The sequence below is a fragment of the Tursiops truncatus genome, chromosome 14 (genome assembly GCF_011762595.2).
Source record: "Tursiops truncatus isolate mTurTru1 chromosome 14, mTurTru1.mat.Y, whole genome shotgun sequence".
NCBI classification, from domain to species: Eukaryota; Metazoa; Chordata; class Mammalia; order Artiodactyla; family Delphinidae; genus Tursiops; species Tursiops truncatus.
In genome coordinates, this window is record NC_047047.1 from 28,792,961 (window position 1) to 28,809,601 (window position 16,641).

General features: G+C 56.0%; 1 protein-coding gene across 28 annotated transcripts in view; it reads right to left on the reverse strand.

Annotated features, from left to right (window-relative positions):
- The window catches only part of DYSF (dysferlin), a 222,195-nt gene that overhangs the window by 88,221 nt on the left and 117,333 nt on the right, over positions 1–16,641 (reverse strand). For all 28 annotated transcript variants that reach the window (XM_073791260.1, XM_033838318.2, XM_033838329.2 and 25 more), the window contains 2 exons: positions 5,900–5,993; positions 5,331–5,408 (listed from right to left, as the gene is read on the reverse strand). In XM_073791260.1, coding sequence (XP_073647361.1) covers positions 5,331–5,408; positions 5,900–5,993 — 172 coding nt within the window. The remainder of the gene's footprint in view (positions 1–5,330; positions 5,409–5,899; positions 5,994–16,641) is intronic.

Consider the following 16,641-nt stretch of genomic DNA (forward strand, 5'->3'; position numbering starts at 1 on the left):
GGGCCTGGCCTCTCCCCGCACAAGGCCCAGCCCCTCAAAAAAAGAGAAACAAGGGGGGTGGGGTGTTGCTGAGGCAAGGTGGTCAGATGAAGGGAAGCCAGACAGACGCACAGACACAAGCCTCTTCCAGGAAAGCCAGGAGGATGGAGAGGCAGATCCCAAGGAGAGGTGGAGGGGAGGGGAGAGGCCAGCTCTTCCCAAAGCCACTCCAGGAGGGGAGGGCCAGCTTCAGCCCTCCAGCCTCACCTGCCAAGCCACACGGAGCACCCCTGGCACTGAAGCTGGATCGGAGCTCTGTGAGGACCACAGGCTGCCCTGGGAGCTCCAGCCAAGAACACACAAGGGTTCTACTGGACTCCATCACCACAGGAGGCCCCAGGCAGGTGACTGCTGGACCTGCAGCCCTGTGCCTGATCTCTGCTGTTCAGGCCTTCCCGGAGCTCCAAGGAGGACCCTTCTGCAGTCACAATACACTAAGCTTCCCTCATGGGCCCTCCCTCCAACTGCTCAGACCACAGGGCAGGTGTCATCATACCCCTTGTCAGAAGAGGGAGCTTTGCCCCAGAAAGACCACTAGCCCCTACTCACAGGTGCCTGGGACCAGACTCCCTGACTCGTAGTCAGTGCTCCTTCTACCTGCCACAAACATGGGAAAAGGGCCCTTAAGACAGGGTGGAGTAGACTGCCAGTAATCAAGGCATTGCAAACAAAAACTGCAATACAGCAGTATTTTTCCTATAAAATTAAGAAAAATCGTTTAGATTTATAAAACCCAGTGTTGGCAAATATTTGACGAAATAGGTACTCTCCTTTATTGCTGGAAGCAATTCAGCAACCCTTTAGAAAAGCCATCAGGCAGTATGACCTGAAAAACATAAAACTGTTTACACCCTGTTTCCCATATTTCTGGGAATCATCCAAATGAACCATGAAGCTATATGAACAAAGATGTTCGCTCCAGCGTTACCTGCGATCCGTCATTCGTCCACCATACAGTTATTGACTGACCCGCATATGGTAGGTAGGCACAGTGCTCTGAATAGGAAGGTGTACGAGACACGGTCCGGGCTCTGAAGATCATGGCTGCTGCTTGGAAGTGGTAACTAGACATCGGTTACAATACAAAGCGATGTGCAGCCTCACGGCGGAGCGTTCAAGGCGCTAGGGGTGGGGGTACGCCCTGGAGTCTGGTGGCGTCAAGTCAGTACCCCCAAAGGCGGTCTCCAGCCCCGAGTCTCAAGAATAAGGAGGTAACCGAGGTGGACCAAAGAGAAGCACAGCACTGGCAAAAGCACCAAAGAGCACTCAGGGAACAGCAAGTCTGGCTGAGGGGAGGAAGGTAGCACCCCGGGGCCCCAGGGAGGAGGATGCAGGCGGGCAGATCGCAAACGGTCCTGGACTCGTGCTCAGCGAGTTGGGCTGAATCCTGTCCATCAGAGTTCCCCAAAATGTGTTCTTCGCAAGGCGAGTTCTCGGGGAATGAAGGAACGCTAAACACGTTCAACAGACTCCTGCAGCCACCCCAGCCTTCAATGCCACCGTGATTCGTAAATCGCTAAGCGTGCAGGGTTTCCCAGTCTCTCTCGCTCAGGAACCCTTTTTAAGTGGAGCATTTCACAAGCCTCCAGCACACCTTGGAAAACAGCTTCTTAAGCTCATTGGGAGAATTCCCCCAGCCAAAGCCAAACTTAACAGAAAGCTGTGCTTCAAAAGAGGGGGTGGGCTCGGACTGGAGTCCAGACAGAGGAAGCCCACAAGCAAGGGCTCCCCAGCCCCACCCAAGCCAGAGTCTGGATCTGGGAGAGACGAAAGCACTGGTCCCCACGGAGGTGACTTCAGCTGTGGGGCAACCATGGTTCACCAGACCTCACTGTGGCCTGGCGTGGCAGCAACGCCCCTCAGGACCACCCAACTAGCACACAGCTTTGACCTCCCTGGAACCACGAGGCCAGCAAAGAGGGCACAGGACCTTCTGCTTTCTTGGCAGACACTCTACCCCCATAAATGAATAACTTGGCATCTGACCTACTAGCCTTCTCTCATCTCCTTCGTTAACCAAGTGGGGCCCCTGAGCCCACTGACCCATGAGACTCTCAAGGAGGAGTTTCTGGGTGCCTCAAGCTAAGGGCCATGCCCTGGAATGTGAGCTGCCCAAGGGTCCTCCCTCCTGGCGGCAGCTCTGTAAGCAGAGCCTATGGCTCCCTCAAACCACACCGGTGGTCGCCGGCTGGGGGTCGAGGCAAAGCAGAATTCCCTGGAGTATAACAGGGCAAAGGAGACAGCGCACTCCCCGATCCCCTTTGAGAAATATCCGTCTACAGGGAAGAGCAACTCAGCTCTGACCGCTGTTCACAGCCACAATGCTGCCCAGCAGGTACGGCACTGAGGACAAGTGATTTCTAAGTCCTCTGGAGTCCTGTCTTTTCTGTTCAAAGTAGATCCAGTTTGTATTCCAGATGCTCACCCAGCAGTGGCAACCCTATCCCAACGTAAGAGAAGCCATTTGAATCAAGCATCATTTCACATTTTTTATACCTAATCACTATGCTGGCCACACACACTCATAAGCGCACAAGCACAGGCCACACTCGCCCTTCCAGTGGTCCAGAGAACTGATGCCGGGCCTCCACTCAAACCCCACCCAAGGCAAAATCCTCAGGCAGCCTGGATGGCAGTGTCTCCACAAGCCTCCCTCCCCGACCGAGTTCAGTGTTATTCAACAAGTGTTTCCTGGACAATTCCTGTGTCCCCCACACCTTCAGTCAAGGAGAAGAAATAGAGAGAGCACTGGCCTTGTGGCAGCCCCAAGGCCCACCACACAAGGGACTAGCAGAGGGCACAGCACAGGCTCATGGGGGCCCCGCTGGGGAAAAGCCCGGGGCAGCAAGGTCAGAGCGCTTCCCAAGGAGAGCCCTCTGGGCTGCAGACGCCAGCAAGCAGGCTGGAAGACGACACCAGCGACAGACTCTGTGCCGGACCCTCCCCAGACCCCAGACATTCCTGATTCACACAGGAGTTTCCTCTGAGAAATGCCAGCCAGTGGCCACGCACAGCCTCCAGCCACCTCAGGGTCAGTTCCAGGGGAGAAACTGCTTTGGTTTAGGGTTTGGGAGTGAAAATAAACACTCTGGGTTTTATAGGTTCACCCGTGTTGGCTGCTGTTTTCCTTTCCAGCAGCCGCTCAATCAGGCCTTTCATTCAGAAGCCAGCGGCCAGGGCCTGGGCAGTGCCCTCAAAGCTCAAGGGATGTTTATTTGGGGGAGGGGGTGGAGCTAGGATGGAAAGTGTGACGTCTCCTTCGGCCCCGGTACCAGGCTGACCCTGCCTGCAGTCCCCAGAGGTGCGGGTCCCCGGGAGGAGCACCCTCCCTGCAGGGTCCACCCCCCGCCCGGCCAGTGGAGGACAAGGGGCCCTCGACCTGCACCCCACTTACCCACCCCCCACACACAAACCTGCTGCCTGCACCCCGACCTCTCACACCCTCCCCCGAAGGAAGAGGAAGCAAGACTGGGAATCAGGTCACTTCTCTTCTCCTTGGGGTAGGTGCTGATTTTCAGAAAGCATCCCGGCCAAGGTTCCCAGGAAGTTGCAGCTGCAGAGGTCTCCCCCACACTCCCACAACCCCCCCACCACCACCTGCCAATCCCCATGTGCTTGTTGCTCCATCCACCCTGAGCCTGGCTGCGTGGGGCTCGAGAAAAGGTCACTGAGAGGAGAGGAACACGAGGAAGCACAGCTGTCCCCAGGTCAGGGAGGAGCAGGGTCCAGAAAGGAGGACGGGCGCCTGGCCATGAGCTGAGTGCCATTCTGTGAACAGGAGGTCACTCCCATAGAAGAACTCAGATCTACTCAAGTGAGTAGCAAGCACTTGGAGTGGGGTACATCACTTGTCAGCTATTTTAACTCAAGCAGTTTAGTTTCTTCATCTGTAAAATGGGGATGTTCAATGCCTGCTTCACAGGAGAGTGGTAAGGGGTACGTGAAAAAACGTCAGCAAAGCGCCTAGGCTCATAGTGGGCACTTAGTAAGTGCTAGCTCTTTAGATATCTTAGTGTTAGTTCTTTAGAACCTGCTGCAGGCTCAAGGGTAAGTCAAGGTCCCTTCCTGGAGGAGCTCAGAGTCATGGCTGGAAGAATATGACAGAGGTAGATGGCAAGTAATCTATGCAGTGGGTAAGGACTCTGAGAGAGGTGCTGGTGAGCTCCTGGCCAGGTGCTGAGGAAGCAACAACCAGCTCAGCTTGGGGAAGAGTCAGAGGGCATCTGGGCTGGGTCTTGAAGGATGAGTAGGAGTTCACTGGATTAAAAATAGGGAGGGAAGGCATTCTAGGCACTGAGCACAAAGGCCAGAAATGTGGAAGAACTAGACAAACATTGACGAAAGTTGGTGTAGCCAGAGCTAGCAGATAGAGGGGAATTAGGGAAAGATGAAACTGGTGAGATCCAAAGGGGTCAGATCGCGAAGGAGTTGTCTGCCAGGCTAAAGAGTTGGGGATTTACCTGTTAGTGTCTATGTCTGAAATCAGGGGAGTGACATGACCAGCTGTGTCTGGGGTTGTGTGGAAGGTCACAGGGAGGCCAGGAGATGACTGGAGCATTCAGATAAAAGGAGCAAGGCCAGTGTGAGACGGCAGCCACGATGCAGAATAGGAGGGAACAATCTCCGAGACAGATTCAGGAGCCAGAATCAACAGAACTGGGCACCTGACCGTTAACCAACCTGATGGGCAGTAGAAGCGCATTGACGTGATACTAAGACCAAGGTGGGATGTAAAGGGGGGCCTGGATCTGGGGGAGGGGTCCCAAGGAGTTCAGCTTAGACGAGATGAACTGAGGTGCCTCTGAGGCTTCTAGGGGAGACATAGAGAATGTGGCTGGACATAAAGGAACTAAAGACCTGGAAGCTTCCCCAACAGGAGTGGCTACTGGGCTGCCTGGGGGAACCCAGCGCCCAGAGAAGAGAACACACACAGAACTCTCGGAAGCATCAGGCTTAGAGGGCAGTAGCTCAGTAGGAGCAGGTAGGGCAGCAGGAAGCTGCAGGAGACCAGGAGAGAGGGGTGTCCCAGGGGCCAAGGCCAGAGGGGCTTTCAGGAGGAGGGGATGGTCAGTAAAACCAAAACCTGCAGACGGGTCAAGCAGGCCACCTGACAACCAGGAGGACACGGTGACCTGACTGCAGCCCTCACCTCCACAAACCCAACAAACACAGCGCCCCCCGACCCACCATAGGAGAAGCCTGGGCCATGTTCCCTGTGGTCTGAAGGCCCGATGACTCTGTTCCCAGCCCTCAGGCCCTGGTCCCTGGCTCTCCTCCCTCCTCCCACCTACCAGAAAAGGAGTCCTTGTCCATCGCAGGCAGATCCCGGGCCTGGTACATGTAGCAGCGTAGATGGTAGCGGTTCCCGTCTGCACCGAGGAAGAAACAGATGCCAGCTGAGGGGCTGGGGGTGACCAAGATCTGGGGCTCGAGGGGAGGACAGAGGGTGTCCCTAGAGGGGGCAGCGCACAGAGGGGCTGGATGGTAGAAACGACACGTGTACGCTATGCTGGAGTTAGCTGCTCTCAAGATCAGGAGAGCAGACCACAGCCCAAAGGTGGACCCCCAAGTGATGTGTCCTTGGGTCTGGTGACAGCTGGGGAGGTGGCAGAGGAGGGGGAAGGAGTGGAGGGGTCACAGATGATGGGGGCAGTGAGAATGCACAGCGCCTTGAATGCTGGATTTCAGGCTGAGTTCACACACACACAAGCCAAGAGACACTGACCCGCTAACAAAACACCCAGACTCAGTCCTCCTCAGCCCCCACGTATACACCTGACCATGTGACCCACACAAACAGGAACGTCAGGCTACACACTCATCCGTGTCACCCCTGTAGGCACCTCCAAACGTCACTTACAGTCAAAGATGCAGGAAATCGTGGGTCTGTTCACGCCAAAGCTCAAGGTGGAGACAGACTTGGAATCTTCACTCCTGTCGTCCACCACGCCGCCCTGGAGATGGAGAGCTGGTCACCGCAGACTCTGACCCCAGAGCCTGGGGGTGGCAGGGAGACTGGTTCGGAGAGTCAGGTCCCCAGAGTCCTTTAGACGAGGCCCCTCACCTGCCCAAAGCTCTGATTTCACTCCAGGGCTGCGCCTTCCCAGACCCCAGTGTTAAGTCCACAGGGAAATTCTCCCTCTCTAGTGGAGACCAGACAAGCCAGAATGGGATTTTGAGCTGTTCCAGCCTAAGAGGTTAGAGTTTGCTAGAAGGAAGGAATCGAAGGGGCTCTCTGAGAGGGAATCCAGTGGGGATCTGCCCGGGCTGATGAGTTTAGGGGAGCCCGAGTCTGGAGGGCCCTGTCTAGCATCTCTGTCCCACCCAAGACATGTCTGGACACGGTGCTGGTGCCAGGGACACACGGGCACTTAGCTGGGCCCCCAGCTCTGGGGAGAAGCTGCACTGCATCCTCCACTGTCTCTCATCAGCTCCCACTGCGCTGACTGTCAGAGGAGGCCTCAGTCTGAGGACAGGGGACAGGAGTCGACGCAGGGTGGGTCTGCACTCGGCCTCAGAAGCTGTGTGTAAACCTTGCCCTTGTTCGCACTGGGCTCTAACCACTGGGCCCTAAACAGCCTCCTTGGACCAGATGCCCACCTCCTTGGTGCACTGCTTCCCTCCACCACCACCTCTGCCACACCGCAGCCCCTCATCAGGGATGAGCCCCAGCGGGGACCTCAAGGCCCCCACAAAAATTGAAAATGTGCCGGTCACATGGCAGCCCGTCCTTCCAGACCTGGCTTTCTGTGATACCAGCTCCACCAGCCTCCCACGGCAGAAGCCCAACAGAGAGACTGCCCGCTTCCTCTGCAAGCCCTTCCCCCCTCCCCACACTGTCACCTGCCCCAGTCCCTCGCCAGTCCCTCTTCCCAACACACAAGCACGCACACCCTTGAAAGAAAACCCCGGCCTCCCCTCCCGTGGCATTTTCACCCCGCCCAGGCCCACCCAGAGCAGCCACTTCCCAAGGCCACCATGCCCCCCACCTGGCGGCAGCCATTCCCCAGGAGTCTCGACCTCTCCCCAGGCCCTGCAGCTACATCGTGGCCCCACCCCCCTAGATGTACGGCCACCTAGGTGCTCCTGCTCTCCAAACCATGCCCACCCTCAGGGCCTAGCCCCAGACCTCCAGTCCAAGAAGCTTCCCTGGGTGCCCGCCCGCCGGCTTCCGATCCGCCCGCACCCAGGACCAGAACCAGCTGCATTACCCACACTCGGCACCCGGCTCCCGGCCTGAAGCCCTCCATGGCTCTCACCACCTGAAGGGTCCTGGTCAGACCCCCAGTGCCCTGCTCCACCTTCCCCCTCCAACACCAGGGCTTACTTCCCCCAAATCCAATCGGGCAGGCCATGCTCCCCAAAGCTGGCCCAGACATGCACCTGCTCCCAGTGCAAGCTCCTACCGTTCCCTGCCAAGAATGCTGGTCCTCCCCCAGATCAGCTCATCTTAGGACACCAGGGAAGGCCTGCCCTGGTCACTCTGGGTCAACAAGGAAATGCAACCTAAAGGTAGGCAGTCATCCTCTGCTCCATCCCACAGAAGAGCCCATAAAACATATACGGGCGAAAGACATGTTCATCTGCTCTCCCAGGGGACCCACTGAGGTCTGGCTACAACGGGGTGGGCTCTGGCTCCTAGCACAGGACACCCCACTTTCTGACAGGAAGATACGGTGACCCCCCCCCCCGCCTTTCCTTTGGCCACAATTTCAACACAAGCTCTAGAATCAGATTCCTTGGGCTCCAGCTACCATTTACTAGCTGTGTGACTTTGGGCAGGTTGCTTAACCTCTCTGCACAAGTCTCTATAAATTTGGGATAATTCTCCAGTATTTATCTCAGAGAGTTGCTGGGATTCTTAGGAAGACAAATCACATGTTGTGTTAGCACACCACCTGGGGAAGTCATAAACCATGAAGTTACTAATTGTGCTCAGGGGTGGTATTCATATACCCCATATTTGTTCAAAATTGTTCCAGGAGCTGGAAAAGTAGACATTTCAGTGCAACGTCGCAGTCCCGGGCAGAAATTAAAATCAGTCAATCAAGCAATCAACCTCTCTCCACACACACACACACACACACACACGTGCGCGCGCGCACACACACGTGCACACACATGCATACACACATGCATGCACACACACACACGAGAGCAGGACAACAGGGAGGGATGCCATACTACAGACAGGTGAGAACCCAAAGGCCACAGCATCTGCAATCTTCCCTCCCAGCAGGCGAGGGTCCCGGGCATCCTGGGTTCCCGCCAGGAGAGGCGCTGGGCCCAGCCTCACAGCTCTGGCCCTGCCGCCACCCACACCAAGCCCAGCAGCTAGTAGCTCTGGCCGCAGGGTCTACGAGGCCGCACGTAGAGCCGGAGCTGGGGGCCCAGCAGGCCACCCCAGGCGTGAGGTACAGGGACGCCAAGGAAAGCAGGTCAGGATTCTGGAACCAGGGTTCGGCCAGCCCCCAGGTGCCACGAGGCTTAGCGCAGGCAGCTCAGAGCGCCTTGGTCGGGGGGAGGGCAGGCTCTGTAGCCCCTCCACCTCACCCTGGCCACACATATGCCCCACGCCAGCAAGTAGGGCACTGAGGTGAGTGCGGGGAGGGAAGCCGCCTCCAGCTCCCATGGGCCCCGTGATTTCTCTCTCCCACCAGGTGCCTGCAGGGACCTCCACACTTGCGGGCTGCCTCCAGGGCACATCCCCACTCAGCGTGCACCTGCTCCAGGTGGCCCCCCAGCCGTGTCCCGTCAGCAGCGGGCAGCACTTTCTGGGTCTCTGTCCAAAGGCAGGGCCGCCTGCCTGTGATAAAAAAAGGTGTCCCCCTCCCTGGGATTTCCACAAGGTCGGGGCCAGGTACCTCAGGTCCGGCTCAGTCCTGGCCCACAGCAGGCCCTGGCACCGAGAATGACACCCTTCAGAGGCAGAACCAGCGCTCCCTCGGAATGGCCCTGAGGGGCTGCCGAGGCTCTCCCACCTGCCCTGTCTCCAGAGGAGGGGCCCACAGCCGCTCCCTCTGGTCCACAGGGCCTCTGTCCGACCCCACTCCCATCTGCCACCCTGGCGTGGCCTTGCCTCCGCCTCCCCTTCCCTCCCTGCTCAAGGAGACAGACAGGGGTTGCTGGGAAGAAGCTAGGAGAACCAGGACGACACACGCACCTAGAGTCCCCAGTAAGTTCAGTCCCGCCAGAGGAGCCTCAGCCCTGCGGTCAGCCAGGTTCCCAGGCTGGGCAGAATTCCCCCCACACAGCAGGCCAGTGCCTTTACATCCTCTGGCCCACTGACCTTCCCAGGGGGGACCTGGGCTCTCCACGAATCCCCTTCAGACCTTAGGAGCAGAGCGGAGGCCGGCCCCTCTCCCAGCCCGGTGGCAGCCCCTGCGTTGAGTCTCCAGCAGTCAGGATGCTGCTTCCACACTCAAACCAGCTGAACCCCCAGGGTCCCCTTTCTCGCCCTCAGGCCTCCTGCACGTAGTTCTCTCTGCCCTGCTCTTTCCCTGGCTTTTTCCTCAGACATCCAGTCTCACCTTCAGGGTCACCCTGCAAGGATGAGTTAGGTACACCTCCCGTGGGCTCCCACAGAGCCCCAGATTTCCCCCCTTACTGCATATATCACCCTCCATTGTAAATACCTGTTCACTGTCTGCCCCTCCCACAGAGAGCTTTGCGAGGTTCCCCCCATGCACCCAGCATCCAGCAGAACCCCTCACACACAGCGGGTGCCCCATTAATAATTAGAGAATGAGTGAATGAATGAATGAGCACACACCTTTCTGGGGAGAGCTGATGACAAAGACCAGCCCATCGCCAGGTCAGGGGATCAGCCTGCGCGTTAACACAGATGATCCAATGTCACGCTTTTTCCACTCTGAAGCATATTTTTGGCTTTCACACGTGGACATACATGGCTCACGTTTGGGAATTTCTCTCAAAGCAAACAATGAAGTCTCATGAAAAGATGATTTGGGAGCTTCTGGGAAGCATCTCCCTCCCATCAGCCCGTCCCTCTGACATGCCACTTGTGTTTATTGAACACCTACTTTGTGCCAGGCCTTTCCCATATTCGAGTTGGAAAATAGGTATCGCTGCTTGTGGAGACATAAAATGTCACCTCCCCAGAGAGGTCTTCCGTGACCAAAGGTCAAAAATCATGTTCACATCCACACCGTCACATCTCCCACCCCACACGCCCCAACCCCACATAATAGCCCCGTCTACTCTCTTATTCAGCTTTACTGTTCCTCATAGCACGTATTACCCCACACATTTGCTATATTAACGTTTTTGTTCATTGTCTCTCTGGCTCCATGGGGGCACTGCTGTGTCCCCAGAACCCGCTACGATGCCTGGCACACAGAAGGCTTCGGCAAATATTTACTGATCAAGGAAAAAAATCCAAGTTGAGCCCCAGTCTCTGTAGGTGCCTCTCCTGTCACATAATCACCCATTTTCTGGAGGGAACTGTCTGGGGCTAAAGGAACTTCCTGGGCCGAGCCTGACTTGAGGGAAGCACCCCCTGAGAAAGCGATGACGTTGCAGAGGGGAGAAGAGGGGGTCAGTGGAGACGCAGCAGAGATGCTGCCCTTAGCATCTAACCTCACAGCAGAATCCTGCCAACACCTTACCACCTTCCAACAGGGACTGTGACTGCCTTTGTTCTCCAGACGGGCAAACTATGGCACACAAAGGCCAAGCCACTTAACGACTGCACGGAAGAAGAGCGGCCTGCGACTCCCTGACATTGCACAGCACGTGCACAGAGCAGACGATCAGAGCGACTCATTCATCTTACAGACCCTGAAGCTCCGACACAGAGAACATCAGGCTGCCAGTCCCCAGGGAATCGGGCTCTGTGTCAGGCACCAGGAAACGGGGTGGGGGGCAGGTGCCTGGAGCTCACAGTATGGGTCGGAGGAGGGTAGCTGGGGGCGCCTCAGGGAAGCCTGAAACTCAGATTCCTCACTGTAAAGCGGCCATCGTGGTAACACTCACCCCAATGGGCTACTGAGGCAAATGCAGGGGGGTTCAGCCTTGGCACTACTGACATTTGGGGCTACATAACTCTGCTGTGGGAGCTGCCCTGTGCATTGTTTAGCAGTATCCCTGGCCTCTAGCCATTAGATGTCCAGAGCTGCCCCCCTCCCTCTGCTGTGACCACCAAAAATATCTCCAGACATTGTCAAATGTCCCTTGCGGGATGGGGTGGGGGATAGAAATTGTCCCCAGCTGAGAACCACAGGTGGAAATTAAATGAAACGGACCCACAGCCCTTGACAGGTCCCTGCACGTAATCAGCATTCAGTGGTGCCAGTTTCACTCTTTCATCTCACCAGTTTCATGCTGAACAATACCTTCCCCCGCCTTCATCCCTGCCCTCTGGCTTTAAGTTTGGAATTCATCACCATCCCTCTGCCACAGGACCTTTGCACTGGCTGTCCGCACCACCTGGAATGCCCTCCAGACAAGCTAACTTGAGCTCTTCCCTCAACTCAGTCACCACTGAGGCTTGGACACTTCCTTGACTGCCCTGCCTTTATCAGCAGCCCCTACCCAGCCTCCCCTAGCATCTCTCCTGCATCCATCTTTCCATGTGTATAGGTAAGGCATGCACGTTCCTTTATCCCCTGCACCTGACCCCAGTGTCTGGCACTTAGTAGGCATTCGGTGAAGATTTATCGCATGAAATGAATCACCAGCATCCCCGCCCTAAGGCATGTGCACAGCACTCAGGCCTAAGGTCCCAGGGAAAGGGACAGGAAAGTGTGCATCAGACAGCAACCTCCCACCCTCATGGGGCTCAGGGTCAGATGCCACCAGAGAAAGAGAGAGTGATGTGGGCTCACTTACACCCCAGGATGGGGCCATTTGTGGGGTGGAATGGAACAGGGTGGGCCCTCGGAAGGTCCCATTCAGGAAGGTTTCCCGGACGAGGGGAATAAGAGGGGTGCTGGAACAGGGGCAGCAGTGACACGCTGGAGGCCTGCCCCCCACCCAGAGCTTAGGGAAGGCTTGGCTAGAGGGGCAAGGCTGGGGCAGGGCGAGGCCGGGAGCAGCGGGGCTGGCTTCCTTCTGCTCTCACTTGGAGCCCTGAGCAGAACCAGGCTGCAGGGGTAGCTAACGGTCTGGTTTCCACCCACCCACCCTTCACCCCCACTCCGCACTCACACTCTTCCCCAGCCCCAGGCCAGGCTCGGGGCATTGAGTTTCCCACAGTCACATTCCTACCTCCATAGCTCATGCCGATGTGACTCCCAGGCTGGGGCTGGCAGCCACGCAGTCTGTGGCCACGCACTTGGTCTTGTGGCTAGCTGTGGGAGGGACCCTACTGCTCGCCCAAGGGGACTGGGGGGCCTCCAACCCGCTGTTGCCCCGCTGGCAGCCACGGCTCCCTGGAGATGCCCGAGCTCAGGAGGGTGAGGAACTCTCCTTCCCAGATGCCTGGGCTCCCCAGGGGTCCCCTGAGCCAGTGGCCAAGCCCACCTTTTCTGCTGAGGGCTGACATCCCGGGACCCTGGCCGCCACATAGGGAGAAGGTGGGCAGGTTCTGGGAAAACAAGGAGTCTGTGAAGGGGACGCCTCGACCCACCTAAAGTGGATCCAAGACCGAGCAGCAGACCCCTGGCATTTCTCAGATTCTTTCTGCACACAGGCTGTCACACACATGCCTCCTCCCTCTGGCACTCCCACACGGGGTCCAGAGGTCTGGTTCAGGATCTATAAAGCAGAGGCACGGAGGAGACAGAAGGGGCCAGAGCAGAGGAGGATGCAGCAAAAAGACACAGGCTGAGCAGCGGGGCTCCCCAGGGCTGAGTAAGAGGGGGACAGAAACACAGAAGCCACACTCACGGCGGTCAGGAAAAAACGGAGCCTCGGAGGTGGCTCCAGGGGCCACCAGGGCACGCCCTGCCCCAGCGGAGTCAAGCGTATGGGTTTCAGGGGCCAGCTACCCTCCTCACCTCACAGGAAGGACTCACGTCCTGTGTCTGATGGATCCAAAGAGCACAGGTGACAGAGCTGACAGGAAAGGCGCCACTACGGGGAGCCCCAATCTCCTTCTTTATGTAAACAAGATCAGAGGACCCCAGAGAGCAGCAGGTGCTGGAGCTGGCTCTCAGGGCTCATGAGAGATCATTAAATTTCCAGCCATTTGCAAGCCGTTCGTTAAACACAGTCACTTGTAAAAATTAAATCAGATAAATTTGTAACTTCAGAAATCATTTCTAAAACAAAGGTGATAAATATTCAAAAGCGTCACTTCCAAATTCTTCCACTACCTTTTACTGTTATCTTGCTCCCAAGGTGATCTACATCTAGAGTATCTGTGAGGTGGAAGTACCGTATAAACACTATATAATGGTGTGCTACTGCTCATCTCCTCCTATCCCCACATTCTGTGATCTCACACTGAGACCTTGCAATTGGCCATGGCAGGGATATCTAGACCATTTGAGCAAATGCTACAAGAAGAGCTGGATTTTTTTCCGGAGAGCCAGTTGTTAAACGTCGACCAGCACAGGCAGGCCGCGGGTGATCTGCCAGGATCTCTTCTTCACCATCAGCTCTGCTGGGATACCCAAATGACAAATGACAATGGAGAGAAGAGTGCTATAAACCTGTACAACCCAGCCATTATCCATAAGATTTTTCCTTCAACCAAGGAAATACCACTAAAATAATTATTACTTGCTTTCTCCGTGCCTCAGTTTGTCTCTCTGTAAAATGGGAGCACTAATAAAATCTACCTCAGGATTATTGGGAGGCCTAAATGAGATAATACATGAACAGCGCAGAGGGCACTGCCTGACACACAGCATATGCTCTAGAACAGCTGACAAACCTTATCCATAAAGGGCCTGAGAGTAAATACTTTCACCTTTGCCAGCCATATAGGCGCTGTTGCAACTGCTCAGCTGCTGTAGCAGCAGACAGCAGCCGTATGGATGAGCGTGGCTGTGCTGATGCAGCCCTGTTTACACAAAAAGGCAGAGGGCCAGACTTGGCCAGTGGGCCATCGTTTGCCAAGCCCTGCTCTGTAAGGGGAGGGGGTTATTTTTGCTGTGTTGTTATCACCTCCATCTGATAAGTGAGAAAACTGGGACCCAGAGATTCATGTTTTCCTTCAGGGTGCATGGGAAATTCGCTGGTAGAGCCCGGGATCTCCCAGGACCCCCGCAGGGCTCTTCCCAGCTCCTGCTTCCCCATCGGAACTCAGCACCTGAGCAGGGATCTGAGGCAGGACAGGACTAAGTGCCAAGTCAGGGCCCTGGGGAGCCCACACCCATGTCACTGCCCTGACTGCTCTGGCCTCCGCTTCCAGGGAAACCCCACACAGGCCCACAGGCCAGGCCAGAGGAGAACCCTGTAAAAGAGAAAACTTGGGAACGCACAGCCCTCCCTTCCTAATCAGGGCTGATTGCAACCTTAAGTGAAATAGCAGGCGAGTGTGCAACCCCATTTAATTTACAGCTGGAGCCAGGGCTTGAGAGCAGCTGCGAAACTCCTTGCAGAGCTACCGGCCAGCCCCTGGGGAGCCTGGGAGTGGAATTAGGAAACCTGGAGAATCCACAATGCCACGTGTGGGCTGGCACGAGTGTCTGTGTTTGCATGTGCCTGTGTGTCCCTCTAGGCTTTCCAGGTCTCTGAAGTCTGCAGAGGACGCTCAGGCAGGTTTTAGGCCATGCCAGAGTGCCTCCGTCATCAGGACGACTGTATGTCCTCGTTTGCCTAGCTTATGCCTATTTTCCAACATGATTTTTAATAGTGTCCAGACCAGACAATAAATTATAAGGTCACCTTAGCCACTGTGGACACACCCTCATGCGTGTATAATGACACACAGGGGGTGCAGCCGTCACACCCACCCAGCAGTAACACACACAGTCCATGCTTACCTGTGTGCTGGCATTGTGTCTCAGGTACGCAGACACACAAGTTTCAGTGGACGCACGCAGGCTTCGGCATCCAAATCTTGAGTGAGATAGACCCAGAGTCCACACAGTTAGAGGATTTACTCAAATGGTCCTTCCGTGTAATCCTCCGGTGGCCCTCAACCTGCCCCGTAGCACAATGCCAGGTGTGGAACAGGTGCTTGATTAGGACATTCAAGAGACACAGAGCCGCCTTCCAATGGCCCACAGACCCAGCCAGGGGTCTTGATTACTCAATAAGGCAAAGCCCTTTCACCACCCAGGTGCTGCCCTTGCTCAAAGCAGCCACTCTAGGAAGCATGCCTAGGTGCCCCCGCACACAGCAGGATTTCATCCAGGTCCAGAGACGGCCCCTCCCCTCCCCACCCACATCTGACCTCCTTTTCAGCCAGTTCAAATTCCCAAATTCCTCCTCTCTGGCCCCGGCTTCTCCCTGACCCCCTTCCCAGCACTCCCGACTCCCAGCTACCCTTCCCTGCCCCCTGACAGGGGCTGGGGGTGCCTGTCTCTGTGGGTCCTTGGTACTTCAGGTCAGGACTCAGGCCCCTGCCAACCGATTGGAGGCTTCCTGGCTGGGTGCAGTGGTGCCAACTCCTCTCTAGCTGCCCCGCTGCTCCAGGGAGGCCAAGCTGCCTGGCTACAAGACGAGGAGGGGGATGCACCCAGCTGAGGGCTCCAGCCAGCGCCCATGATGCTCCCTGGGACCCCACTCAAGGGCCTTCTATGGGGGAAGGACTTTATGCCCTCATAGCAAGTGGGGAGATGAATCTGGGGAGAGAGAGCAGAAGAGCCCGCTCTTCTGGCCTTGGTTCTAGAACTGACTCATGCCGTGCCTCTGGGCAAACTCCTTCTCAGGCCTCAGTTTCTTCTGGGGCTACATTAGGGGCTCAGAGTTGTTCTAGAGCAGCACTGTCCAAGAGAACTTTCTGTCGTGATGGGACTATTCTGCACTGCCCAATATGGTAGCCACTAGCCAGGCGTGGCTGTCGAGCTCTCCGAATGTGGCCGGTGTGACTGGGGAACGGAATTTTCTTATTTTAACCACTTTAAATGTAAATTTAAATAGCCACACCTGGCTAGTGGCTTTCATATTAGACAGTGCAGTTCGGGAACCTCAGTCTCCCCAACTGTAAAATGGGTATAATCATAGAATCCAGCCTTCCGGGGTCCCTGTGAGGATGAAATGAGACAATGCACGTACAGCTCTCAGCCTGGTCTTCGGCACAAGGTAAAACAGATTTTTGTAATTCTTACCCTCTTTGGATCCTAGATTTTCTTGAGAATTGGAGAAAACCATGGACTTTACATCAGAATTTACCCACCACAGACACACACATGCACACGGCACACACACGCATATCACACATGTGCACACGCCATATACATCCATACACACATCACACACGTGCTCACACGTCAGACACACGTGCACACACAGATCACACATGCACACCCACAACTCTGCATCCAATTTCAAGTAGCACCAAAGCCAGGTGGAGAGTGCTTTCGAACATGAAAGTTCCTTCCAGCTCTAAAAATCTCCAAGACTAGGAGCACACGCGGCCGCGTCTCCATCTCCTCTTCTCCCTGCCCAGGCTCAGGCATCTCAGAAAACCCTTCCAGACACGCCGGGCCAAGCGCAAAGACAGGGCTCTGGAAAAATCCTCGCACA